The sequence below is a fragment of the Acomys minous genome (assembly GCF_964271855.1).
Source record: "Acomys minous genome assembly, chromosome: 7".
Taxonomy (NCBI): Eukaryota; Metazoa; Chordata; class Mammalia; order Rodentia; family Muridae; genus Acomys; species Acomys minous.
This window is the reverse complement of record NC_140488.1, coordinates 49,969,505-49,996,983: the sequence shown is the minus strand read 5'-3', so window position 1 is coordinate 49,996,983 and position 27,479 is coordinate 49,969,505. Positions and strand designations below refer to the sequence as shown.

Genomic DNA, 27,479 nt, shown 5'->3' with positions numbered 1-27,479 from the left:
GAAGCTTTTTAGGCAGCACAATGTCATTTGATTATTTTTGTTTTTCTTTCTTGTGATTTTTGAAATCTTGTTTAAAGAGTCCTTGACCAGAATGACGTCATGCAATATCCTCCCGGGCCTGTTCTATTCTAATGCTTTCATACTTTCAGGCTTTACATTTAAGTGTTTAATCCATCCCAGACTTTAAAAAATGGCAATTAAATATCATTTCATTGTTCTTTGTATGGATCTTGCTTTTCATTTATTAAACAGCTTTTTCCTTGTTCTGCGACCTTGACATTCTTTTTTCAGAAATTCATTGGCTGCAAATATATAGGCTTGTTTTTCAGCTCTCCAGTCTAATCAATTGGTCTACCTTTCTATGTTAATGCAAATTCTGTGCTGTTTTTCTTACTATAGCTATGTACAACACTATTTTGAACTTAGTGCGATGTTACCAGCTTTGTTCTTTTTGTTCAGGATCATTTTAGCTATTAGGAGTCTGTGATGGCTGTTCTTGGTTGCCAACTTGACTACATCTAGAATTAATTAAAACCCAAGTGGCAGGGTACACTGGTGAGGGTGTTTTCCTTACTTAAATTATTTGTAGTGTGGGAAGCCCACTTTTAATTTACATCTTTTGGAGTGGGAAGATACACCTCTAATCTGGGCCACAGCTATATTCTTCTGGCAGCCCATATAAAAGACATGAAAGCAGGAAGTTTTTCTTTGACTGCTTGCTCTTGCCTTGCTAGCAAATCCATTCCGTCATTGTCATTACAGCCTATTTCTTTGGGATTCTTTTGTGTGCTGGAGACCGGTTGAGACATCCAGCATCATAGGCTGATCAATTACTGGACTCTTGGACTTTCTGTTGGCAGACAGCCATTGCTGGACTAGCTGGACCACAGCCTGTAAGACATTCTAATAAATTCCCATATATATTTATAAAATATAAATAAAAAATATAATATGTAAATCTTTTCCTCTAAAGAACCCTGACTACTACAGAGTCTTTTATGGTTCTAATGAACAAATAACCCGAGTAAAGTTTCTTTTTTCTTTTTTTTTAAAATTTTTTTACTTATTACATATACAATGTTCTACCTGCATGTGTGCCTGCACACCAGAAGAAGACATCAGATCACATTGTAGATGGTTGTGAACCACCACGTGGTTGCTGAGAATTGAACTCAGGACCTCTGGAAGAACAGCCAATGCTCTTAACCTCTGAACCATCTTTCCAGCTCTGAGTAGAACTTCATTAGAGAAGATAAAAAGTGATCAACAGGTATATGGAAAAAAAAAAGCTTAATGTCACTAATCATCAGGGAGATGCAAATTACAGCCCAAATCTCAATTAAGTATCACCTGACTTCAGGCAGACTAGTATGATGGCTAATATTCTTTTTCAACTTGAACTACAGCTCAAATCACCTCAAACCCAATTTAGACAGTTCTATGAAGGACTGTATTGATTAGATCATTTGAGGTAGGAAGACTCACCCCAAATTTGGCCACACCCTCTGATGGCAACCTACATAAAGGGACGTGGAAGGATACTTTTGCTTTTTGCTGGCTTGCCTTCACTCTCACTGGCAAGTTCATCTATACTGTTGTTGAGGCATCCCTTCATTGGTGTTAGAAAGTCATTATTTGAGATCCCAAAATAGACTGAAGACCAGAAGCTTTCTAGGAATTCTTTCTGACTCCAGCACCAGATTGGGACTTCTGAGATATGGTGGATTGAATGAGAATGGCTAGGCTCATATGTTTGCATGCTTAGTCTCCAAGTTTTGGTGAATTGTTTGAGAAGGATTGGGAGGTGTGGCCTTGTTGGAAGAGGTATGTCACTGGAGATAGGCTTTGAGGATTCAGACCTGTTCTATCTCTCTCTGCCTGCTGCCTTCAGATAAGGATGTAAAGCTCTTAGCTACTGCTCCCGCACTATGCCTTCCTGCTTGCTGCCATGCTCTCCACCATAGTGATAATAGACTAAGGTAACTCTTACAAAAGAAACCACTCAATTAGGGTCTTGTTTACAGTTTCAAAAGGTTAGAGTTTATAAATTTGTGTATTATTTTGGAAAACTGTATTCATGAAGGTCCCTCCAAGAACTAAAAATATAATATTTATTAATCACTTATACAAGGTGAGGTTTTTATGGGAATATTTTGATCTTTTTGTTAAAAATAGCAAGTATAATTTGACAGTACTCTAATAACCTATGCCCTAAACACTGATATATAAGAAATACAGAGGAGAGATAAAGTATTTGCTTACAGATATTTTAAAAACTACATTTATTTACTTTGTATTGTTTAGATTTATTTATTTTATGTGTATGTGTATGTGTATTTGTCTCTGTAGGCATGTATGTATACCATGGGTAAGCCTGATACCTGAAGAGGTGGGAAGAAGGTATATGATTCTCCAGAACTCAGTTTACAGATGGTTGTGAACTACCATGTGGGTGCTGGGAACTGAACCTGGGTCCTCTGCAAGAGCAATAGGTGCTTTTAATCACTAAGCCATTTCTCTAATCCATCTATCCATTCTTCCTTCTTTCCTTCCTTCCTTTCTTTTTTTTTTAAGACAGGGTTTCTCTGCGTAGCTTTGGCTGTCCTAGAACTCACTGTATGTATATATGTGTGTATGTATGTATGTATGTATGTATGCTGGTGTGAAAATCCTATGGCACATGTGTAGAGGCCAGAGGACAGCTTACAGGAATTCTATTTCCTCTTTTACTATGGGTTCCAACAGTGGAACGAAGTCAACAGCTTGACAGGCAGTGCCTTTACCTTAGCCACCTCACAGGTCCATCTTACCCTATTTTGAAAGGTAAGAAACAGGGGATGGGTTGAGATTGAATCAAGAATTTGAAGTAATGATGTTCAATCAAGATGCCACTTCTAGGGCTGCAGAGATTGCTCAGTGGTTTCAGAGCAGTGGCTCCTGCTCCAGAGGTCCTGAGTGCAATTCCCAGAACCCATGTAGCAGCTCACAGTTGTCTCTTAGTCCAGCTCCAAGTGATTTGACACCCTCACACAGACACGCGTACAGGCAAAACAGGAATGCACATAAAGCAAAAATAAATAAACCATTTTTAAAAGAAAGATGCACTTCTATTGTTTTATTTTACATATGGTATACTTAAATGTTCTACAAAGAATTTTTAAGTAAGGGTAAGGGGTTGGAAAGATGACCCGGCAGTTAGGGGTACTGCCTGCTCTTTTAGAGGACCAGGGCTCAATTCTCAACACCTACATGATGATTCACAACCATATTTAACTCCAGTCTCAGAGGCACCCTCTTCTGGCTTCGACCAGGACCAGGCATGACATGGAGCACAGTCATATATGCAGACAAAACACCCATGAACATAAACAAAGAAACAAATAAATAAAATTAAGGTAAATAAAAGAAACCAGAAAATAAACAAATAACAAAAACAAACTAAAAATAGGACTACCTTATGACTCAAAATTCCAACTGTTAGATATACATTCCCCTCAATGAAAATGGTATCTAAAAGAGCCTATCTCCATATTTGTTGTAGAACTACTCATAATAGTGAAGATATGAAGTCAAGCTAAACACCCATCAATGGATATATGGGCAAAAAAATGGGACAAATATAAGCCATGCATTGTTATTCAATGACTAAAAAGGATCTTTTCAGTTGCGCTAATATGGATGAACCTGGAAAACTGTTGTAGTTAAAATAATCCAGACATATACAGAAAAATACTACATGTTTTCATGTATTTGAAAAACTGCAAAGCTGAATTCACAGTTGAAAGTAAAATAATGTTTACATGGGGCCAAGGAACAAATAGATAGTACAGGGTTGGTCAAGATAGACAAGAAGTTGGTCAAATGGTACCATGTTACAGTTAGATAGGAGAAACAAACTGTTGTATGCTCCCACAGTAGAGAAAGTGTATGTAACAATAATGCACTGTGTTTTTCAAATAGCTAAAAGAAACTGTAGCTCCCTTTGATTAATGTTTAAGGTGATGACTACACTAAGTGTCTATGCTGGACATGGTGGTACAGACCTTTAGTCTCACTACTTGGGAGGCAGATATCAGAGGCATATGGTAAGACTCTGTATCAAAAATAAAATAAAATAAAAAGCAGAACATTTGAGGATTTTTCTTCCAGATACCAAAACTTGTTAGGAATCTACACCAAGTGTAAGGTAGCAAGAGATACATGCATCAGTGGAACACAAAATCCAGTGAAACAGATCTTACCACAAATGATGTTTTCACAGATGGTACATCATCATTTTAAGTTGGGGGAGCAATGGACTGCTTTTGTGAATGGTGCTGAGGTTTGGGTGTTTATATACAGTGCCAAAAGTCATAAGAAAATAGTCAATGTATTTTGTCATCAAATATCAAATGTGCTATAAAATTAGGATGATAGTGACAGAATGAGAGAACATATGTGTGTTCTGTGTAGCAGTAAAACAACCCATAGACAAAGATGTGCAATCACGCAAGCACTACAGTCAATGCGAAAATGTCGGTGAACATAGAAGGATATGAGTGACATTTTCTGACAGGACATGTAAATGGTCACTTAGCATATGAAATGATGGTCAGGTCAATCGATAATCAATGCAGATTGAGCTGGCTGTGGTAACACATACCTGGGAATCCAGATCAAGATGTTGAAGCAGGATAGTCATGAATTTGAGCTTTTCTTGACCTACATAGTAGGAGCCTGTTTAAAAAAATAGAAAATAGAATGAGGCATAAAAAAATAGAGCTAGGTATAGTAGTCCAACCTGTAATTCCAACATTTGGAGTGGCCTGACAGGAGTTTGTAGCCAGCCTGGCCTAAAGAGGGAGATTCTCTATCAAATGAAATAAAAGAAAAAAAAATAAGGAAAATTATTTACTTGTATTTATAGAAAATAAACAGTAAATAATAGGATTATTTCAATTGTCCTCTTAGGATACAAGCCTTAAGTTTTTTCTAAAAAATCAGTCACAATGTTAAAAAAAAAAAAAAGTTATGTAATCTCTCCCCTATTTATACTTTTAAAAATAATTTATTTCATTCTATTTTTATGATGTTTTATGATGTCTATTTTATGGTGTTTTGCCTGCATATGTGTCTATGTGAATGTGTCAGATCCCCTGGAATTGAAGTTACAGACCTTTGGAAGCTGCTATGTAGGTGCTGGTGATTGAACCCAGGTCCTCTGGAATAGGAGTCAGTGTTCTTAACCACTGAGCCATCTCTCCATGCCCTGATACTTTAAAACATGCGTACTCATGTGTGTGTGTGTGTGTGTGTGTGTGTGTGTGTGTGTGTGTGTGTGTCTATGTGTGGGCATGCCAGAAGAGAGCAGCACATTTTCTGTAGCTGCGAGCCACATGATGTGGGTACTGAAAACTGAACTCAGGTCCCCTGGGAGAGGAGTAAGAGCCCTTAATTGCTGAGCCATCTCTCCAACCTGGTACAACTTTTTTTTTTAACCTTTAATAGTATTGCAAGAAATATCATAGTTAGGTGTGGCAGTATGTATCTATGTCATTCTGTAAGGATATGTTTAACTAAATATCAAAGAATAGAATTAGCGCAGGAGAGAATTGTAGGTTGTTATATTTATCGTTTAATAGATTTTGTCCAATTGCCTTCCATAAAAAGATTGACTTAGAATATCTGTGTCCAACAGAGTATAGGAATCTCCATATTTACACAAAATAGTCAATAATATTATTGAATTTCTAATCTTTGACACCATAGTTGAAACACAGTAAGTCACAGCTGTTTTGATTTGCATATTTTTAAAATCAAGCATCTCTTTATATGTTTATTAGACATTTAGATCTTTTGTGTTTTTCCTCTGTGAACAAGTCTGTTTATGTCTTTGGCATTTTCTTTCTACTTGGGTCACTTTACTAATGATTTGTAAGGGTATTTAAGTTACAGTCAGTCCTCTGGCATCCAATGCATTTGCTTCATTTGAAACATGAGCAGAGATTTAAATTCTTATGTTAATCGATTGATGGATTACATTTTTGGTAGAGAAAGTAAATGTTGAATTCTGAAACTCCATTAGCAATGTCTTAAAGCGTTCTGGACTCCCTGGCTCACTTCCTGCAAGAACCTCCTTCACACAGGGGCCCCTCACCAAGGACCTCAAGCTGAGGAGTCATATTTCCACATTCTGAGAAGGAGGATGCCTGGACAGTTTATATTTGGAGTATGATTCCCCAGTAGAAACAGGTGGGCGCCTGGGGACTGTCCTGCATATTTTTGTTCCTGAGTTCTGAGTTTTGTGAGGGTGGTGCACTAAATTTATTAAGGAAGGCAGGAAGTCAAAAGGCCTTTCTCTGGGGACCACTTGGAACCTGAGACTTTGTTCTTCCATTTGTAAAGGGTAAAGAACACTGGTGGCCATGGTATTCGAATAATCTACTGTCCTCCACACACCCTCATGCCCGTTGGCGCTGGAAAATGCTGAACACTCGCCACCAACGCAGTGACAGACAGAACAGAAATGGCAGAACCTGGGGAGACCTCACCAGTGCTAAGATAAGATGAAAATTCCACCTGTTAAAGCTCCTTTCTTTCTATATGGTAACAGTTGTTCCTTTTGTGGGTGTGGTGAGACTGATGTAAAAACAAAACAAAACAAAAAACCCCAAAACCAAGACCAACCAACCAAACAAACAAACAAAAACCCAACCCAACCCAACCCAAACCAAACCAAAAAACCCCATCATCGGATACAAATGAGGCTAGCCTTTGACGTCACTACTCCGTGAGGCTAGCCTTTGACATCACTACTCCGTAAGGCACTGGCTTCATCTGAGTTTTGTCTTCAATAAAGTACCCAGGGTCCCCTATGAAGAAGTACTCTGGTACCTGATAGGCGAAGGTAAGTGGTACTGCCAAAACCTCGAAAGCTTTCAAATATTTCTTTAAAACTATCAAGTTTTGAAATCTGAACGTCTTTTCAAAGACTAACTTATTGATTGCATTGAAAAACGGGTTGGCTTTGTTTAGGGGAAATTTGTATTTAAAACGTCATCAATTACATCTGTTTTCAGTAGTTTATATTAACTAGAAAACATTTTAGGTGTCATAAAATTGTGTAAACGAACGAGTCTTTACATTTTTTTTTTTTTACAACCTGAGCATTTTCATGGCGAATGAAATGTCTTTACTGCATTTTCCCCTTAAGAGAGGCGGGGGAGGATGATGTTAACAGAAAAGGGAATACAGACAAAGAAAGTGAAGGCTCTGATTGCACGGTTTTCCTCTTTCTAGAGGCAATTTGGTGTTGTTGTTACTAAGGGAAGGCAGGCTGTATAGAGAGCCAGTGGGGAGGGTTAGTATTGTAGCCTAAGAGGAAAAGAAAGGACTCCTCAAAGATACAGAAAAGGCTACAGCCAAGGCCTGGGAGTGGGTGGGGGTACAGACCCTTCCCAGTAACCAGGGACCGGTAAAGTCCAACCGCTAGTCGGTGATGACACTTGTGGGCGCTCAGATTGGAGAGCTAGGAGATGAGTGACAGGGTGGGGCGCGCTGGGGCTCTGCGCGCGGACGCGAAGAGGGGGGGCCTGTGCTTACAGAAGGGGGTCCTGTTGACTGCCTTCCGACCAGTGGGGGGTTGTGAGGAGGAGGGCGAGCGATGACGCGGGCCCCTCACGTGACCTGGAGCTGCAGAGCGACGCAGCCTTGGGTGCAGTCGTCACTCCAGTCTGGCTACCAGCTCCCCGCTGCCCAGCGTGCGGCGGGCTGGCATCGGGCCCAGGGCGAGCGGAGCAGGTAAGAGGCCCCGGGCTGCTGCACCGCGGCTGGGCTAGCCGCAGCCTCCTGAACCCGCCGTACAACCGAGATGGATTGGGGAGGGGGCGTCCATGCTGGATCAAGTTCAAGGAGCCTTCCCCTCCGATTCTCCCGCGTCCCCCAGCCCCTAGCTGAATCAGTGCTGGGGAACCCCGTGCTTTGACAGGGCCGCTGGTGGGGAGAGTCTCTAGAGAGAAATACAGAGGGAGATGTCCATCCTTTTTAATTAACCCCATCAATGGGCGCCTGCACATGTCCGCAGGCTCCCTGCTCCTTTCAGAGGAGGGACGCGCGCGCCACCGTGGCATTTGCTGAGAAAATGGTGGGCCTTAGTGCCTGGACAGCGGGCTCCGTAGGGGTGGTGTCTCAGAATGAGGGGAGGGACCTTTGACAACCAGATTCTAAAAAGGAGAGTGTTGGGATGTGTGGCCTTAGTGCTGGCCTAAGCACTCAGTGCCTTTACTCTCTCCTTTTGTACAATAGTTCGATGTGGCACTGTTTGTGGTGAGGCGAGGGGAAAAACGGAGACGGAGACAAGAGGATCTATGGAGGTTAGTGTGAGCACCAACACTGAAACGTTGAAGTTCTATGTGGATTCTATGCAGCCATGTAAGCACTGTTATATTTCTCTGTGTATGTATATATATACACATATATACAAATGTATATATGTGTATATATTGTCTTTATATATATAATTAGCATGTGGGGTGGGGCTAGTCTAGGAAGTTTACCTAAGCTTTGTTTCCATACCAGGCTTTGGATTTTTCATTTAAATTCTATGGTGAACACCAATAAAGACAAACCTTTATTAAAAATTATTTTGATTTGTGTCGGATGGTATTGAAAAATACAATTTATTGTGTAAAAAAAAAAGATACTATTGTTTGCATAGCCTTTGGGGGATGGGATAATGATTTTGCGGAAGCAAAAGCCCTCCTCCACACCTTGTATCGTGTGCTGAGACTCCTAGAGATGGCATTCAGGGGAAGCAGATGGCAGGCTACGATTGAAGAATCATGGGATCTGGGGCCTCCATCTCTTCCGCCATCCTCCAGTTTCCAGACAGTCATGGCTACCTGGCCATCTTGATAAAGGAAATGGTGGACTTTTGAGGAAAGACCTCGAATCCTACAGGTGGTTTTTAAAATAAATTTTCTCCTTTTCTCCCTTTTGCCTTTTCTTCCCTACCCCCCTCCCACCTCTGTTTTATCCATCCCCGTGTAGATGAAGCCCTAGGTTATGCCTTCATCTCTTAATCTCGACAGGCAGGGCGCAGGGACACAGATGTTAGATGCTAGGCTGTCACAAGCACTCAGCACTCACCCTCTCCCTTTTCTTTGTCTGTTCCCAGAGCTTCTCATGTTTGAAATAGGGCTTTTCACCCCTGGATGCAAAGGAAGGAGGGGGAGACTGTTTTGGAACTGTGGAGGTTGGTATGAAGGTGGGTAGTGGCTGGGGATGACAAAAGAGGGTGGGCTGAACCTGAAAGGACATCAGTGGATGGCATTTCTGCCTTGTCTACACACGGCTGCTTTGCACAATGCTGCTCTACAACCTGTCAATTTCAGTGCAGCAAACGGAATATTTGAGGGAGGGTGAGCTGGGCTGTGACAAAGAAGGCTTGAGATGGGATCATAAGATAGGAATATATTTGTTAAAATGGACCAAGACCTTGGCAATGCAAGCATTGGAACCAAGAATTAGGGTGCTTCTCTGTTTTACTAAGGACACGGTCCCCCTTATCTCCTGTTTGTCTATGTGCCTATAGATCCTCCTGCATGTCTGCTTCAGAGTCTGAGATTATTGGAAGCAAAGAAGCAAACAGAAAATTATTTTTTATCAGAATAACTGGTAAGAGGGCAGGAACTGGCTGGGTATGTCTCGAATGCGGGTTAATGGAGAGCAGTGTGCATTCCATAAGGAACAGTCTGGAAGAGCTTCATATTCTCTTCCACGGCCATTTTTTCTCACTATTTCTGGTATTTTCCCCGAACCTTTGCCTTAATTCTGGTACATGGAAAAGAATGTGTTGGCATCTAAGGAAACTGGGTGAATTGTTGGAGTAAATTGCGAATACTATGTATGACTGCTCCATCAAGAAGGAGCTCCTCTTTTTCTCTTCCTTTGTTTGCGTTTTTCTAGATCTAAAAGTCTCATGAGTCTCCATACTTTAAGGGTGCTTCACCACACAAAAGACGGATAGAAGAGGGAACTTCATCTATTCCAGGTTTGTATTAGTGGGGACTTGTAATACTGGTGACCAGAGTAAATCCCTAACAAATCTAGTTCAGGGAGTTTGTGTTCCTCATCCATTCATCATCAGCCCTCCTGCCATCTTTGACACAATTCATTTGGCATATGAAAATGGCTGGGCATTGGGGGGGGGGTAGGAAGAAATAAAAGAAGGGATTAAAACTTCATTGATCATTCTCTTCTCCCAACAAGCCCATCGTTTCTACCCTTTACCGTTCCTGTTTCTATCTGTATAATACTGTACAGTTAGAAGAGACGGTTAAATCCACTTCCTTCTTCCACTTCTAGGTCTACTTCAAGTGGCAGCTTTACTGGCCTTTAAGTGGTTAAACGCCATTGCCCAGACACACCATCCTCTTTCCTAGCCCGAGTGAGCCCTCCTATACATTGTTTGTGCCTTCATCAGGGGTGATTACATGGGCCGCATTCAGGACGTGGGCTGGGCAACTGCAGGACTGGTGATTTGGGCTGGTACCTGCTACTGCATTTACAGATTAACCAAGGGAAGAGCTCAGAGTGTGAGCGCACTTGCCAGAAATGGGCCTGGAATCGAGACGGAGACTATGGTTGAGGAACAGAACCAGACCTTGGCCACAACTGAAGCCATGGCTGGAGGAGAGACTGAGACTAGAGCCAAGATTGAACCAGAAACTGGAGAAGGAGGTGAGCCTGTGGCTGAAGTAGACACCAAGGTCCCTGTTCTAGTTAGACCCAACGTCAACTCTCAGACCAAGGCAATGCTTGAGGAAGAGATAGAGACCCAATCTGAGACCAGTTCATTGGTGGAAACAATGGTCATGACAGAGCCAGTGACTTTGACTAAAGCCACAGCCCAAGCCAAGGAAGTAACTATGAAAGAGGCAGTTACACAAACCGATGCTGAGGCTGGGCCAGTAGGCAAAAAAGAGGCAGTGACTCAGACCAAAACTAAAGCTTGGGCAATGGCGGGCAGGGCAGAGGTCAAGAAAGAAGCAATGACCCAGACCAAAGCTGAAGCCTGTACAATGACTGATAATGAGACAGAGATTAACAGAGTAACAGTGACACAGAGTGAGGTCTTGGCAGTGACCAAGGAAGTAGTTAAGATTGGAACCCTGAATGAGACTGGAATTGTGGCTGAAGGCACGATAAAAGCACTCGAAGAAACTGTGAGTGTGACTAGGACTCAATCTGAGGCTAGGCTTGGTGCCACAGTCGATCCTAAGGAAAATCCCAATGAAATGTCTTTTGTAGTGGCTGGAGTGGACGTGAAGTCCTATGCACAGCCTCAGGCTGTGGCCATAATCCAAAACACTGACATGATCGGTGCTGAGGCTGACGACAAGGAGAATCTCAAAAGCATGCCTGAGGCAGGGACTGAGGTAGATACAAAGGTTTCTGGACATCCTTATATTGCTGCCAACATTCTGGCTGAAGCTGTGCCAGAGGCAAAGAAGGATGCTTGGGATAACACAAATGACATTTGTGACGCAGAGGCAGATACAAGAACTTGTAAAATACAACCTGAGACTGTTGCCAAGATAGAGACTGAGGCAACATCTGGTGACACAGCTGATGTTGGGGAAGATGGCAATGTTATATTTAAGGCAATGACTGGTGCTGACATAACTGATACCCAGCCTCAAGCTGTAACCAGTACTCAGACTGAAGCCATGCCGGATTCCAAGGTTAAGGTTAAAGGTAATGCCAGCTCCATGGCTAAAGCAGGGGCCAAGGCAAACACCAAAACCAATCTGCAAGCTGATGCCTTGCCTGATGCTGGGGATAAAAACAGAAGTGACACCGATGTCATGGCTAAGGCAGATGCTAGTGTGGACACGGTTTTCTGTACCCAGACTGAGCCTGTGGCTCAAGGTGATGACTTGCCTGATGGTCAAATCAAGACTAAAGACAATGCCAATACTAAGGAAGGAGCTCAAGCTATCGCCCAGAGCCAGAGTGAAGCCTTACCTAATACTAAAGGTAAGGCTAGAGGAAAAGCCAAGGCCAAGTGTAAGGCGGGAGCTGGGACAGACTTGAAAACTTGTGCACAGCCTCAGGCTGGGACCAAAACTCAAGCTGAAGCCTTGTCTGATTCCAAGGTTGATAACAAAAGTGATTCTAATGCCGTGTCTAAAGCAGGAGCAAAGGCAGACCAGAAAGCCTGTGGTCAGCCACAGCCTGTGGTCAATTGCCAGAATGAGGCCTTGCCTGGTACTAAGAATAAGGTCAAGGGCAATCAAAATCCTATGCCTAAGGCAGAGGCTGGGATAGCTACAGCAGGCTCTGCTCAGACAGCAGGCTCTGCTCAGACAGCAGGCTCTGCTCAGACAGCAGGATCTGCTCAGACTAATGCTGTGGCTAGTTCACAGGGTGAGACCACACCTGGTGCCAAGAATAAGGTCAAGGGTAATCGTAATTCTGTGCCTAAAGCAGGGGCTGGGCCAGATACAACGGGTTCTGTCCAGTCTCAGACTGTAGCCAACTCCCACAGTGAAGCCTTACCTGGTGCCAAGAATAAAGTGAAGAACAATCCCAATGCTGTGCCTAAGGCAGAGGCTGGGGTGGGTGCCTGTCCCCAGTCTGTGGCCACTGCCCAGGGTACTGCCTTGACTGGTACCAAGACTAAAGTCAAAGGCAATTCTAATGCTGTGTCTAAACCAGATGCTGGAGCAGGTACAACTGGCTCTGCCCATGCCAAGGCTGTGGCCAGTTCCCAGGGCGAGGTCTTACCTGGTTCCAAGAACAAGGTCAAGGGCAATTCCAATGCTGTGCCTAAGGCAGAAGCTGGGGCAGGTACAACAGACACGACTCAGCCCCAATTTGAAGCCTTGCTTGGTGCCAGAAATAAGGTCAGAGGCAATTCCAACACTGTGCCTAAGGCAGAGTCTGGGGCAAGTACAATACTAGCTTTGGCTTCTTCCCAGGCTGAGGCCTTGCTTGGTGCCAGAAATAAGGTCAGAGGCAATTCCAACACTGTACCTAAGACAGAGGCTGGGGTAGGTTCAAGGGCCTCTGCCCAGTCCCAGGTTGTGGTCAGCTCACAGAATGAGACCTCCCTTGGTGCCAGGAATAAGATTAGGTCCAATGCTGGTACTAAATCAGGAGCCAGGACAGGTACAAGGAGCTCTGCTCAGCCCCAGCCTATGGTCAGTTCTCAGAATGAAGCTTTGCTTGCGGCAAGGGATAGGGGTCTGTCTAGTTCACAGGTAGAAGCCACTGCAGAGAATAAGATGTATGCAAGGCCTGTGGCAGGGGCTATGCCCACTTCTGAACTTGTGAGTGGGGCTCAGCCTAACGTTCACGATTATTACTGGAATGGGATTGGTGTTGAGGATTGGATTGCTGCTGAAAGGTGGATCAAATTTAGGTTCCAGACTATGGATGGAGACTGGGAGAATAGTGTATCCTGGACTGATGATGAGAGTGGAGCCAGTATTGGGCCCTGGAATGGGGCTAATGATAAGGCTGGTATTGTTAGTTCCTGGGCTGTAGCTTGTGATGAAACTAGCATTAAGTCCTGGACTGGAGCTAGGACTGAGAATGAGGTTGCTCTTGGGTCCTGGGTAAGTGCTGGTGACCAAGCCAGTGGAGGATTCTGGGCAGGAGCTCAGGCTACTGAGGGGGCCTGGGTTGCGGACAAGGCCAGTGGAGCTTCCTGGACTGGGGCTGAGAACCAGATTGCTGCAGGTTCTTGGGTTGTCTCTGGGAACCAGGCCATTGCAGGGCCCTGGGCTGTGAGTCAGGTCACTGATGGGACATGGCCTACAGTCCAGGCTAGTGGAGTGTCCTGGGTTGTAGACCAGGCTACTGGGACCTGGACTGTGGCTGACAACCAGACTGGTGCAGTGTCTTGGACTGGAGCTGGCAATATAGTTAGTATTGGATACTGGACTGGGGCAGTAGACCAGACCAATGCAGTGTCCTGGACAGGGACTAGTGATCAGTCTGGTGTTGAGGTTAAACCAAGGTTTGAAGATCAGGCCAGTGACAAGGTATCGTGGCCTGGAGCTGGTGTCCAGACTAGTGGAGACTCCAGGTTGGGATCTGAGGGTCAGTCCAGTGGGCTGATGACTGCAGATCAAGCCAGTGCAGCATCCAGGCTTGGAACTGTTGATCCCTCTGGTGGTGCATCCTGGACTGGTACTGGGAACCAGGCTGGTGGAGGATCTACATCCGGGTCTGCAGACCAGTCCACCAGTGGATCGTGGCCTGGCACTCGGAATCTAGCTGGGGAAAGGTCTTGGACTGGGACTGGTGACCAGTCTGGTGCTGGATCCAAACCTGGTTTTGAGACTCAGACCAGTGGTGAAGGATCTTGGGTTGCAACTATTGGCCAGACTAGTGGAGTGTCTAAGTCAGTGTCTGAGGATCAGTCTGCTGGAAGATCCTGGGCAGATTCTGGAGACCAGCTCAGTGGAGGATTCTTGGTTGGGGCTTTGGACCAGGCCAATGCAGAGTCTCAGTCTGTCTCTGGAGAACTGGCTGCTAGTGGAGTAGATCAGACCAGTGGAGGAGGATGCTGGCCTGGTTCTGGGGACCAGTCTGGTGGAGAAGTTAGGCTGGGGTCTAGGGACCAATCTACTGTAGAGTCTTGGCCTGGCACTGGAGATCAGACGAGTGGATGGTTCTGTACTTACACTGGAGCTCAGACCATTGGAGGAGGCTCTTGGAGTGGGACCAGCAGTCAGGGCATTGGAGGTTCAAAGCCAGTGCACATGAACCAGTCTAGTGGTGGAGCTTGGCTTGGCACTGGGACTCAGATCAGTGGAGTGTCTTGGACTGGTGATCAGGTTGGTGTCTGTTCCAAACCTGGATTTGAGGATCAGACCATTGGAGGAGGATTCTGGCCTGCTGCTGGTGACCAGAGCACTGGAGGGTCCAGGCCAGCTGTGTCTGAGAATCAGTCTAGTGGTGGGTCCTGGGCTGGCATTGGGAGTCAGGTCAGTGGAGGGTCCTGGGTTGGGCCAGTGGATCAGACTAGTGGCTGTTCTAAGTCTGGATTTGAAGATCAAACATGCAGAGGAAGCTCCTGGCCTGGTGCTGGAGACCAGGCTAGTGGAGAATCCTGGCCTGGGTCTAGGGCTAATAATGAAGCCAGTGGAGGATCGAGGCTAGATCCTCAAGACCAGGCCAATGGAGGGTCCTGGATTAGGTCTGAGGATCAGGCCAGCGGACGGTTCCTTGTCAGCGCTGAGGTGGAGGCCAATGAAGGATTTTGGTTTGGGCCTGGGAGTGAGGCCTTTATAGGGTCTTGGTGCTGGACAGAAGAGGCTACTATTTTGCCTGTAGCTAGTATGAAAGATGAGGCCAGTACTGAATCCGCATCTGGGGCAAAAGAAGAAGCCATCACTAGTTCTGGCTTGGGGGATGAAAAGAAGACCAGCTCTGAGGAGGCAGCTTCTACAAGCACCTGTGTTGGTGGTGAGGTTGAAACTGTGGCAGGAGCCAAGGCTGAAGTTGAGATGGAGTCTAAGGCTAGAGCTGAGGCTGAGGCTGAGGCTGGGGCTGAGACAGAGGCTGAGGGAGGAGTGGGGACTAGGATTGAGGCTGGGGCAGCAGTTGCAACTGCAGCTGATACTGATGCTGGAGCTGAGGCAGGTTCTGGAGTTGAGGCAGGAGCTGGGGCTGAAGCTCCAATGGGGTTTTGGTCCTGGGATGGAGATGACACCACTAAAGCATCTAGGCTAGGGGCTGAGGTTAAGGCTGGAGTTGGGGGAGGGGCAGAGGCTGAAGCTGGGACCGAGAATAGCATGGGATTTTGGTTTTGGAATGGAGATGCAGCTACCAAAGGGTCTACGCTTGGAGCTGAGGCTGAGGCTGAGGCTGGAATTGAGACAGCGACAGCAACAGTGACAGGGGCAGAGGTGAGAGCAGGGCCAGAAGCTGAAGCTGCGACTGAGACCAGCATGGGATTTTGGTTCTGGGATGGAGAAGCAGCGTCTAAAGGGTCTAGACTTGGGGCTGAGCCTGAGGCTGGAGTTGGGGCAGGGGCTGAGGCTGGGGCTGAAGCTGGCATGGAATTTTGGTCCTGGGATGGAAATGCAGCCACAAAAGAGGCTAGGCTTGGGGCTGAGGCTGAGGCTGGTGCTGAGGCCAGGGTGGGGTTTTGGTTTTGGAATGAAGACTCAGCCACTAAAGGGTCTAGGCTTGGAGTTGAGGCTGGGGCTGGCTTGGGGTCTTGGACTTTTTCTACAAATGTAAATGATAATGATGAGGAGGGTGAGGAAGAGGATGAGCTAAGTAGAGAATCCAGCCCTGGTATTGAAGAGATCAGTCTAAGAACCCTGTTTGGGGCCGAGAGTGAGGATAATAATGACCTCAGATCTACAGATGAAAAAGATGTCAATTCTGAATCTGGGACTGGGGATAAGGCCAGCACTAAAGATAAGTCTGGTGCTGCTGATGGGGTTGATATCCGGTCTTGGTTCTGTGCTGGTAATGAAAACAAATGTGAGGATGAGTCTACATCTCAGGTAAAAACCAAAAAGTCAACAGAATCAAGTGGCTTATATCCATCCATGGTCCCTGGGGCAGGAATGGGTGTATGGGATGGAGCCATAATTTGTTCAGAAAGCAAGTTATTACACAAAAGCAGCTTTCCAGGTGAAGATGGCTTCCGAAAGCAAGTCATGAGTGGAGACAAGGTGCATTCCTGCAACTGCCGCTGTAAACGTGAGGTTAATCTGGATCCACAAGATCTTGAAAAGCTCATTTGCATGATTGAAATGACTGAGGATCCTTCTGTTCACGAAATAGCCACTAATGCGCTATATAACAGTGCTGATTATCCTTATCCCCAGGAAATTGATCGAAACATAGGTGGAATCACAGTTATTCAAAGCTTATTGAGTAATCCCTACCCCAGTGTCCGCCAGAAGGCTTTAAATGCATTGAACAACATCTCAGTTGCTGCTGAAAACCACAGAAAAGTTAAGACATATTTAAGTCAAGTATGCGAAGATACTGTCACCTATCCCTTAAATTCAAATGTGCAAGTGGCTGGACTAAGGTTGATAAGGCACCTGACTATTACTAGTGAATATCAGCACATGGTTACCAATTATATTTCAGAATTTCTCCGTTTGTTGGCTCTGGGAAGTGGAGAAACAAAGGACCACGTTTTAGGAATGCTTGTGAATTTCTCTAAAAATCCATCCATGACAAAAGACTTGCTCATTGCCAATGCACCAACAGCACTGATCAACATTTTTAGCAAGAAGGAGACAAAAGAGAATATCCTTAATGCCCTTTTACTTTTTGAAAATATAAATCATCACTTTAAAAAACGAGCAAAGACATATCCCCAAGACAGGTTCAGTAAAAGTTCCCTTTATTTCCTGTTTCAACGACCTAAAGCCTGTGCCAAGAAACTTAGAGCCTTAGCAGCAGATTGTAGTGACCCAGAGGTAAAAGAAAGAGTTGAGGTACTAATAAATAAACTTTGATTGGCTATCTGTTCCCCCATAGTATTTGAGTAACATTTTGGTTTTACATCCTGGACATGATGCACATTGTAAATTGCATTAGAACTTTGAAACTGATGTTGCCTATGAGTGAGTGTCTGTAGCTGGACAATTTTATGAACACCAAATGAATTCAAGCTTGTTCTGGAAATACATGTCAATTTTTATCTTGTCTGGATTGAGATATTTTTAGTATGCTTCATGAGCAGAAACCAAACCGATTCTTCATAAGTAAGGTAATCTTTGGTCCTTTGTGTGGACTTATGTTTATACATTTGAGACTTTATTTTTATGTCATCAATAAAGTTGTGTGTTTTAAGAAGCAAAAAAGAGATATTGTCTTCGTTCTTGGGTTTATGATCTGTTTAGAAAGATAAGACATATGGCAATAAAATCAGGAGTCCTTTGGTCGCAGACAGCTGTTTTCCATCAGTGCTTACAGGAAGCAGAAAATGCTGCGCAACGCATCAGTGCCCAGGGAATACGTTATGGGAAAGGGAGTCTTTTAAAACAAGCTGTTCTTGAAGAATAAGATACAAAAGGTCATAAAGGCCATCTGAGAGGAGAGAATTGGTGGAAGAAAGGCAAGGAAGTGAGACACCAGTTCTGCATAGCCTTGCGTAGAATGTTTTGGTGGGGGGAGGGCACGAGCGGAAATGAACATGAATTCCTTGGAGCACTTCTGATCGCCACTCTAGAATGTCTGAATATTATAGCTATCCCTTAGAAACAGCAAGGACTTTCATGACCAGAGGATGAAAGGAAAATGATATGGCTGGTTTGTGTTCAGGATGTGTCCAAGTTAGACTGAGGACAGGAATGGTGAGCAGAGACAGACAAAGAAACTAAGAAGCTACCACCATAGCCAGGGTATAAGATGGTATATATCTGAAATATTGTTAGTTCCTTTGGGGGCTATAAGGAGAAGAACTAAGTGAGATTTCTTTCTTTTGTGACTTACTATATGGTCACAGCTGGCGCTGAACTCCTGGTAGTCCTCTAACCTCAGTTGTCCAAGCAATTGGAATGCAGGCCGGGTGTAATGAGTAGGCAGATGCTCCAGCCTATTCTGGGGACATACAAAGAGAACCAGTTTTATTTTAGGGTTGTGGAGTCGATGGAAATATAGCCAGCTCCGGTGTGTATAGAAGTGCATAAGAAAAATAATTTTGACTTAAGAAGATACAGTTAAAAGAAAAATAATAAAATTTGGTGAGTTAACCCAGAAGCAGAAATACTCACAGGGTATATACTCACTTATAGTTGGTCACTAGCCCAAAAGGCGTGTCCCATGAAAGTCTTCACTTACCAGGAGATTGGGATAGATGTGAGGACATCCTACTGAGACTCTAGGTAAGAGAAATATAGGAGATGGGGAAATAGAAGGACCCAGAGGGTCTTAGAAACCTACAAGAAGAACATCATGATGGGTGGATCTGGACCCAGGGGACTCTGCTCAAACTACTTTCCCAACCAAGGACAATACAAGTACTAAACATCAAATCCCTACTCAGATCCAGCCAATGGTCAGGACATTCTCTACACTTATGTGGAGAGCAGGGACTGACTCTGACACGAACTCTGATGCCCCATATTTGACCACCTCCTCTTGGTGGGGAGGCCTGATGGCACTCAAAGAAAGAATAAGCAGGCTACCTGGATGAGACTTGATAGCCTATGACCATATAGTGGGGGAGGAGGTCATAGACCTAGGGGAGGGGAATAGGATGAAAGCAGGAGGGAGGGAGGAACAGGAGGATACAAGTGATGGGGTAACAATTGAGTTGTAATCTGAATAAATTAATTAAAAAAACAAAACAACAAACAAAGAAACAAAAAAGAGTAAAAAGAAAAAGATAAATAAATAGCCTTGACAGGTGACTTATGAGGAAAAAAAAGCATGCTGGAAGAAGGGATTAAAGACTCAGGGAAATGGAGAGATGGCTCAGTGGTTAAGAACACTGGCTGCTCTTCTAGTGGCCCCAGGCTCAATTACCAGCACCTACAAGGTGCAACCATCTGTAGTTCCAGTTCGAGAGATCCAAAACCCTTTTCTGGCCTCCCCCAGCACTACATGCACATGCTATACCAACATACAGACAGACAAAACACCTGTACACATAAAAGAAAACATTTAAAACAATCAAATAGGGAGAATGATAGAATAAATGTATAATGTAGGAAAAATTTCCCCAAGGACTGTTTTCTATTGGAAAACAGGTGAATGCAAATAATGCCCTGCAAAGTTAGAGTAGCAGGTCAGGTGTCATAACTTTCAGAGACCCATAGGGATGATAAGAAGAACACAGTGCTACAGGTGGATAAATGGTTACGGAATGGTTAATGAGACATAGACAGTTCATAGACATCTAATAAGCCACTCGGAGGACATCAAAGGTGGTTGAGTGTCGGGGGCCCTGCAGGATGGACAACAAAACAGCTCTAGAACTCATGGAGTACGGCCCACCAGTTAACATACCCATGATGGGCATGACTTGGTAAGGCATAACCCCAAGAACTTCGTGTCCTGCGGATCACGTGCTGTCATGAAATATAGCTCTGTTTCTTACCTTTGCGGTCCTCATAATCCTCCTAAAATGTGACTTGTGTGAGCACTACAAGGAAGGCTTTCAGCCCCTCACTGGGCAGTATCACTGACACTCACAATAACAACGCTTGATCTTTTTCAGGCATTGCTGCTGGAGCAGATTAATGATTCAACCACCACCCCTGACAAGAGCCTAGAGATGTAGATTGCTAGCAGCGACCACTACCCTTAGGAAGAATTTGGGAAAACAGATTGTTTAGCAAGGTTAGGTTTTGCTAATGGCTCTGATGTAGAAAAACTTAGGGAAAAATAGATTGTTTAGTGAGGTTAGGTAAAGATGTTTTTGCTATTGGCTCTGATGCAGGAAATCTTAGGGAACAATTTGAAGTTAAGAAAAAATACACTCTGAATAGTAAAGTTAGGGACTTTTTGGGGTTGATGAGCAAAGACAATACCCAATTAGCATTAGCTGACATGACTCTCTCACTGAAGCTGTACTTCATGGTCACTACTTTTTTACATTTATTTTTGCCTTCAGCTTCCTGATATGATTTAATAGAAATTACCAATGAGTAGATGAGCACCTTTAACATTTAAAGTAGAAATGGCTGATTATTTTTACATAGAAGTTTAGATTTGTGATTATTTTAAGATCTTCATAGTATTACTTTTTAAGATAATTGATTCTGCAAGTAAAGAAAAGCTGGCTGAGAAATTACCTTGCTTGCTTATATTCTGTTAATATCTCAAGTTGTTTAGTTATAAATGTTATGTGGGTTCTTGGAAATAACTTGTTTTTCATGTTCGTTTCTCACTCATAATACATAAAGCATTTGATCATGTGAAGGTATTGAGGAACATGTGTTTCTTACATATACTCATTGTAAACATTCACTAGAAGAGAAATAGAACATAAACACCTTGTGCTTTTTGTACTGCTTGAAAGATCTTGCTGGGATATGTAAGCTGTGGGAAGAATAATAAAGTTGTTGGAAGTCGCTCTTGGGAGTTTGGGCCATCCACCAAATGTACATATGTATGTATGTGCATATGTACAATAGCTGCTTGGGTTGGAATTCTTTTCCATCCACAAAGATGTGTGAATGTGTATATTATGTGTGTAAGGTTGTTGGAGTCCATTTCTATCCATCCAATATGTGAATGAATAAGTAAATGAATGAATGAATGCAAATATGTCCATGAATGTGTAAAGTAAGAAAAGCTTGGAAGAAGCAGCCTGTTTAAACTTAGCTGCTGGAGTTTGTCTTACTTCATCATCAAGTGTAAGTGTGTGTGTGTGTGTGTGTGTGTGTGTGTGTGTGTGTTTCTTGTCTCTCTTTCTTTCCCTTTCTTTTATAGGCACTCACCACTACCAGTGGAAGACCCTGCCAGGAGCCATCAGCTCTAACCCCAGCTTGCCACCATCAGTGGAAGCCATTGCCAGTAACAATCAGTTCTGTTCTGGAAGGCTGCCCTCAGAGAAAGTCTGCAGGGTCAACAGCCAGCCACAGGATCCACACCCTGCTTCAGTTATACCAGGTGATGTTGAAGTTGGACCGTGATATTCTCGCACCTAAACAGCAGGTACCTGATATTCTGGTACCCAAACTGCTCGCCTTTGATATTCGAGAGTCAGAATGAAGTTGCCAACAAAAAGTATCATATCCAGCTTGTGGTCTTAAGTCACTGAGGGCTTTTGACCTAGGTTATACTATTTGAAGGATGCTATCCCTCTCCCTGTCCCTGTCCCTGCCCTGCCCTCCTTTCTCTGTGTTCTTGAGTTTGAGATTGGGTTTCTCTGTGTGGCCTTGGATGTCCTGGACTCACTCTGTAGACCAGGCTGGCCTCAAACTCACAGAGATCCACCTGCCTCTGCTTCCCCGAGTGCTGGGATTACAAGTGTGTGCTGCCACCACCTGGCAGTGGACTATCTCTTGATGCCCAGGATAAAGTAATTCATAGGAATGCTTCCTTTTATCCTCATTAGGCTGAATATCAAAAAATGTTTGTACTCACATAGAATGGACAGTACTCCTTTTCTCAGTTTTCCTCAAGGCTCTACCAACTATCATTGAGTCTGGACAATGCTTCAGAAGAGGCAGCACAGTGGTTGCCTTGGAAGGACACATGCACTACAAAAGCTAGGAGCTAAAATATAGAAATGACCAGAAGATAGCCACATTTAATATAACTTTTAGTGCCTGAATTGTCTGAGGAATAACAGGAAACCCTTCTACATATTGGAAAATTTAGGGCATTTTCAGAGTTCTTCACAAAGAAGCTCAATATCTGGTTGGCTTATTTAAATTCTGAATGTAGCACATTTTACCCTGTTTCAGTGTGTATACTGATGAACAAAAGAAATGTCTAACATTAAGTGGGGCCTAGAGTTGAAGAAGGCAGTCCTGACACTTGGCCCATACAAAAAACAGGTGCTGCCATATTCATGTTATTTGTGGTGACAAAGTAAGCTTCTATGGGGAAGTCACAAATCAAGCCGAGTTTCTGAAGCAGAGCACTCTCTCATACAGGGGATGATAGTATACCTTTCCTTCACCTTGTTGCCTATGGCCTCACTGACATCCCTTAAGACAACTTTCCAAGAAAGGATATAGCAAGTGCTGCCTATAGATTAGTAAGCTTCCTATATAGGTACAAGAAAATGTAAGATAAATGTAATAGCTTGAGAGACCTATGTGATGAGAAGTGAGAACCTGGTCACATAACCAAGAGTCTGAGAATGGTGTTGATCTATAATTGATAGTGGAAAACAGAGACAGCCATTTGTAGCTTTGAGATCATGTAGAGCTGGAAGATACATTTTGTCCTTAGTTTCAACTGATCCTGGACGAACTGATCCCAGAACTTACATAGAGTGGATCAAGAAAGTACAAGGAGTATGGTATTGCCACCAAAGAGAACTTAGCTGTCATCATCTTCTGGGATTGCCTTGTTTGAAAAGTGCTTCCTTATTTACTATTAGGTCCTATTTCCTGGGTAGGGGGCACATGTCTAGTGACCCACTGATGTTGTCTTATCAGGCCCCAAGACTCCTGCTTCAATTTGGAACATCTCTGAAGTTTCATCCCATTCTTCGGAATTCTTGACAGGGAATGCTGAGAAATTCCACTCCCTGTGCACTGAAATATGAATTGTCTTTTAGCTGTCTTGTTTCCTTCCTTTTCTTCTTTTCGTAAGAGAATATTTCAGGAGTATTCCCTCAAAAATATTATCTCACAATCTGTTTCCTGGATAATACAATTTGACAAAGTCATACCGATGATATCTGCCTGTCTGTCTGCCTGTCTATGTATCTATCCTAAAATTAAGAGTGAGACAGGTTGTTTAATATTGTAATATATTTGTCAGCTTTCCCCCATATGCATCTATTGCAAATATTGCACCGGTTTTTATTGTGCAAGAAAAAAACTAGAAAATGGGCTGGAGAGATGGCTCAGAGGTTAAGGGCACTGGATGTTCTTCCAAAGGTCCTGAGTTCAATTCCCAGCAACCACATGGTGGCTCACAACCATCTATAATGAGATCTGGCTCTCTCTTCTGGCAGGCATGTGTACATGCAGGCAGAACTTTGTATACATAATAACTCTTTAAAAGAAAGAAAGAAAGAAAGAAAGAAAGAAAGAAAGAAAGAAAGAAAGAAAGAAAAAGCTAGAAAATGGAAGGGAGAAATAAAATGGACATTGCACATTACGAGAGAATGATAGTTTATTGAAAAAAGTACATTGTATTCATATATTTGAGGCTTTGGCAAATTCGCTAATATTTTCTTGTCCTTAAGTCTTTTGTCTCTTGAATCTTCCTTTCCTGCAGTATGAAATAAGGCTTGTCTTTTGTATGAGGAATGACATAATTCATAAATCTTTATGCCATTTAGACACAGTTGCCTTTTGTTTAAATATGAAGAGGCGTTTCACCAGAGCCTGGACAGTGTGTCAAATGTAAATGTTTAAGGTTACAAGTTACACCGTGCCAGAAATGAACAACAGAATCCTCAGGAAGCAGACATTCATGCGCTACTTAATAATTATGTGTTTAGGGATGGGATAACAATTGAGATGTAATCTGAATAAATTAATTAAATTTTAAAAATTGTGTGTGTATCAGGGGTGGAGGTGGGGAGGCCAGAGGACATAGACACACAAGCGAAAAAGCACAAAGCATGGGACTTACTAAGGCAATTTCTAGCAAGGGCTTTCTTCAAGGCTGCCTAACCCTTCTTACTATGTCCTCACAGGACCTTTCCTTGGTGCACTGGGGAAGGCAGGGAACAAAAGGGGAAGAAGGGAGAGAGAAATAAGAACCCCTTTGGTGTCTTCTCTTAGAAGAACTCAATGGCCACCGAAGAAGCAGCCTGCCTCCACCTTAATCTTAAAAGTCATCTTATAGTAAATAGGTTCATTCCTGTTTATCATTAATCCTGTCTCTGGAGGACTGGGCTATGCCTCACCTTGTAACCATACTGCAAATGAGTCTATACTGCCTGTTCCAGGAATGATTTTCATGTCTTTGTCTCAAAGGTTATTTATAACTATCTTGCAACCATACCTTTGTTTCAAAGGTTGTATGAGCACCTACGACTGCGTTGTTATGACTCCCTGTTGTTATGATCGTCTTGTTATGCTCACTTTGCAGCCATGTCATAGTTCCAGGAGGTCCTTAGGACTAGCTTGTTATGTTTATGTTCTGCCTCTGTAACCCTGCCTTCTTTGCCCATTGAATCCTCCATTTGGAACCCCCCTTCCCCCGAGATATAAAGCCTTGTCTTCCTCACATCCAAAGCTGACCTCTCAAACCCCTCCTTAGGGGGAAGCAGCCCGTGGATATGAGTTAAAAAGCTTGCCTTAATTAATTTGGCCATGATGATTTAGGTTGGTGGTCTTTCTCCTTTTATCTTTGGGATTAACACAATCTGTATACAGTCCCTGGAAGCCGTGTAGAGGTGGAAGGAGAGAACTGACGCCACAAAACCGGCCTTATAACGTCCACAAAGTGCTGTGGTTTGCACATACACCCCCTCGAAGCTAAATAAATAAATAATAAAGTTAAAATTAAAACAAGAACGCTAATTTTGGTGGAGAAGTGTGCGGAGCATGGTAGAGGAGAGGAATAAGAAAAAATATGAAACTTACATATGAAAATGTCACAACAAAAGTCGTTACTTTAGGGCTGGGTGTGGTGGCTCACACCTTTAATCCCAGCACTTGGGAGGCAGAGGCAGGTGGAACTTTGTGAGTTCGAGGTCAGCCTGGTCTACAAAGTGAGTCCAGGAACCCTGTCTTGAAAAACAAAACAAACAAAAAAACAAAACAAAACAAATCATTACTTAATATGCTAATCTAAAAAAGTTATTTTAAAATGTTATATATCTGGGGGACTACTGCTAAAAGAGTGGTTTTTAGCTTTAAATGCTACCATTTCTATGCAAAAATTATTTAATTCTTACCAGGCACTCATAAATACAAGTTTTAAAAATTCGATTGTGTGTGTGTGTGTGTGTGTGTGTGTGTGTGTGTGTGTATGTGTGTAATGGCATGCATCTGGAGGTCAGAGGATAACTTGTGGGAACTGGTTTTCTCCTTTCACCATGTAGGTCTAAGGGATCTAACTCAGGTCAATAGGCTTGGTAGCAAGCACCTTTACCTCCTGAGTCATATCTCTTGTCCTCCAAAATAAAAAGTGGGGTTTAGGGGTTTTTTGTTTTGTATTTTGGGTGGTTTTGTTCAAGACATAAACTCTCTATGTAACCTTGGCTGTCCTGGACTCAACTTGTAGACTAGGCTGTCGTTGAACTCACAATGATCTGCCTTCCTCTGCCTCCTTAAGTGCTGGGATTACAGGCATGCGCCATCCTGCCTGGCTTGCTTACATTTTCTTTGTCTTCTCTTTTGTGATGTTATCCAGGCTTTGGAGGTGGTGATAAAGATATCACCGTTAAGTCAGGGCACAGTGGCATAGACCTTTAATCCCAGCTCTTGGCAGAGGCAGGCCCAGAGAGACAGAGAAAGACAGGTAAAGAGGCAGAGAAAAACACAGAAAATGAGAGGAGCTGAGGGGCCGAGGGGCCAAAAGGGATTTTTTTGTTTGTTTGTTTTGTTTTACCAGTTTTGAGTCTCTGCATTGCTCTTCACCCACTGCATGAAGAAGTTTCTCTGGCCACGGCTGAGAATGTGGCTGTACAAGCACATGTGTATGGTGCGAATGCATGTGCCTCCACACATATCCACATACACAAACAGAAGTTTTAAATTTTTTTAAATGAACAAGGGTGCTGAGCAGTAGCATTCACCCCTTTCTGCTTTCTAACTGAAGTCACAAGTGACCAGGCACCCTTCTGCTCTTGCCACCGGGCCTTCTTCGCCAGGATGATAGCCTCTCAAATTATAATCCAGAATAAAGCCTTTCTTTATGAAATTATTTCTTGCCTAGTTCTTTGTCACAGTAATGAGACAAGTAACTAATACACCAATTGACACTTGAGACTTGCAGACATTTCCCTTAACTTTATATAATCTCTAATTAAAGACAATAGCTAAGTGATGTGTTTATCTAATATAATGCAAACATCCTGTGTACAGCTGAAAATGCACTGAAACTTTTCCCAGAGTATGCACAGTCCTTGGGCGATGTTCCCACTTCTCTTGCTATCCTGTAACCTAAATAGCATGATGTAAAGTTAATAAATCCAGTGCTGTATGATAAGAGAATAAAAGAGGGAAGAAATCTACTGTATTTTCTCTCTATGTAGTCCTAATAGAATTAGGAAGAGGCACACATAGAAATCGTGACCATCATTCCTGCAACTAGTTGTGGTTATTTCTGGGTTTTATAACTACTTTCTTTACTTCCTCTGCCCTTGGCAAGTATGTCAAGTGGCAATGGTTCTTGGCTAGCTCATGTTGACCTAAACCTTCATTCTCTACAGGCCTTTATTAGTCCTATTTGAATTAGATTTGCTACCGTTTTTCATTAATTTTCTTGTTAATAAGGACCAACAACACAAACTAGTAGAGCAAGTCCTATCATTACCTCTTGATTTAGAGTCATCAGGAGGTCAAAGTAGTAGGCGGTAGTTGTAATTTCCAGTTCACTGAGTCACTGTTAAGTTTGCAGCTGGAAGTGTTCTTTCATTTGTGACCAAGACTTCTAGAACAGCAGGATATAACATTAATAGAACAAAAATTTACTAGCAGATCAATAGTTATAATAGAGTTGCTATTCCTTGATTACAAGACTCATGAATTCTGCTTATTAGACAAACAGCAATATAAACTTAATACTGATTTAGAACAATACAGCTTTTTGGATAATATTACTCTCATATTGAATTACCTGTAAGGAAATGCTACTCAGTTTGTACTATAACTAAATCCTCATAAAGCCATTCCACATTGGCATAAGACCAGTGACTT

At 43.2% G+C, this 27,479-nt stretch overlaps 1 protein-coding gene across 8 annotated transcripts; it reads left to right on the top strand.

Moving 5' to 3' along the window:
• Nucleotides 1-7,602: 7,602 nt before the first annotated feature.
• Nucleotides 7,603-17,848, top strand: ARMCX4 (armadillo repeat containing X-linked 4). Of its 8 annotated transcripts, none has more exons than XM_084788449.1 (6): nucleotides 7,603-7,779; nucleotides 8,284-8,351; nucleotides 9,155-9,232; nucleotides 9,572-9,654; nucleotides 9,946-10,030; nucleotides 10,345-17,848. In XM_084788449.1, the coding sequence occupies exon 6, from the start codon at nucleotides 10,473-10,475 to the stop codon at nucleotides 17,481-17,483; it is 7,011 nt and encodes a 2,336-aa protein (XP_084644575.1). In that variant the 5' UTR covers nucleotides 7,603-7,779; nucleotides 8,284-8,351; nucleotides 9,155-9,232; nucleotides 9,572-9,654; nucleotides 9,946-10,030; nucleotides 10,345-10,472; the 3' UTR covers nucleotides 17,484-17,848. The 8 variants fall into 8 exon arrangements, with proteins under 8 accessions (XP_084644575.1, XP_084644573.1, XP_084644572.1 ...); XM_084788447.1 differs by having other exon boundaries at nucleotides 9,155-9,244; XM_084788446.1 differs by having other exon boundaries at nucleotides 8,284-8,409.
• The last annotated feature ends 9,631 nt before the right edge of the window (nucleotides 17,849-27,479 follow it).

Coding starts and splice junctions, on each gene's coding strand:
- ARMCX4 (XM_084788449.1), top strand. CDS start 10,473: ATGGGCCGCATTCAGGACGTGGGCTGGGCAACTGCAGGACTGGTGATT.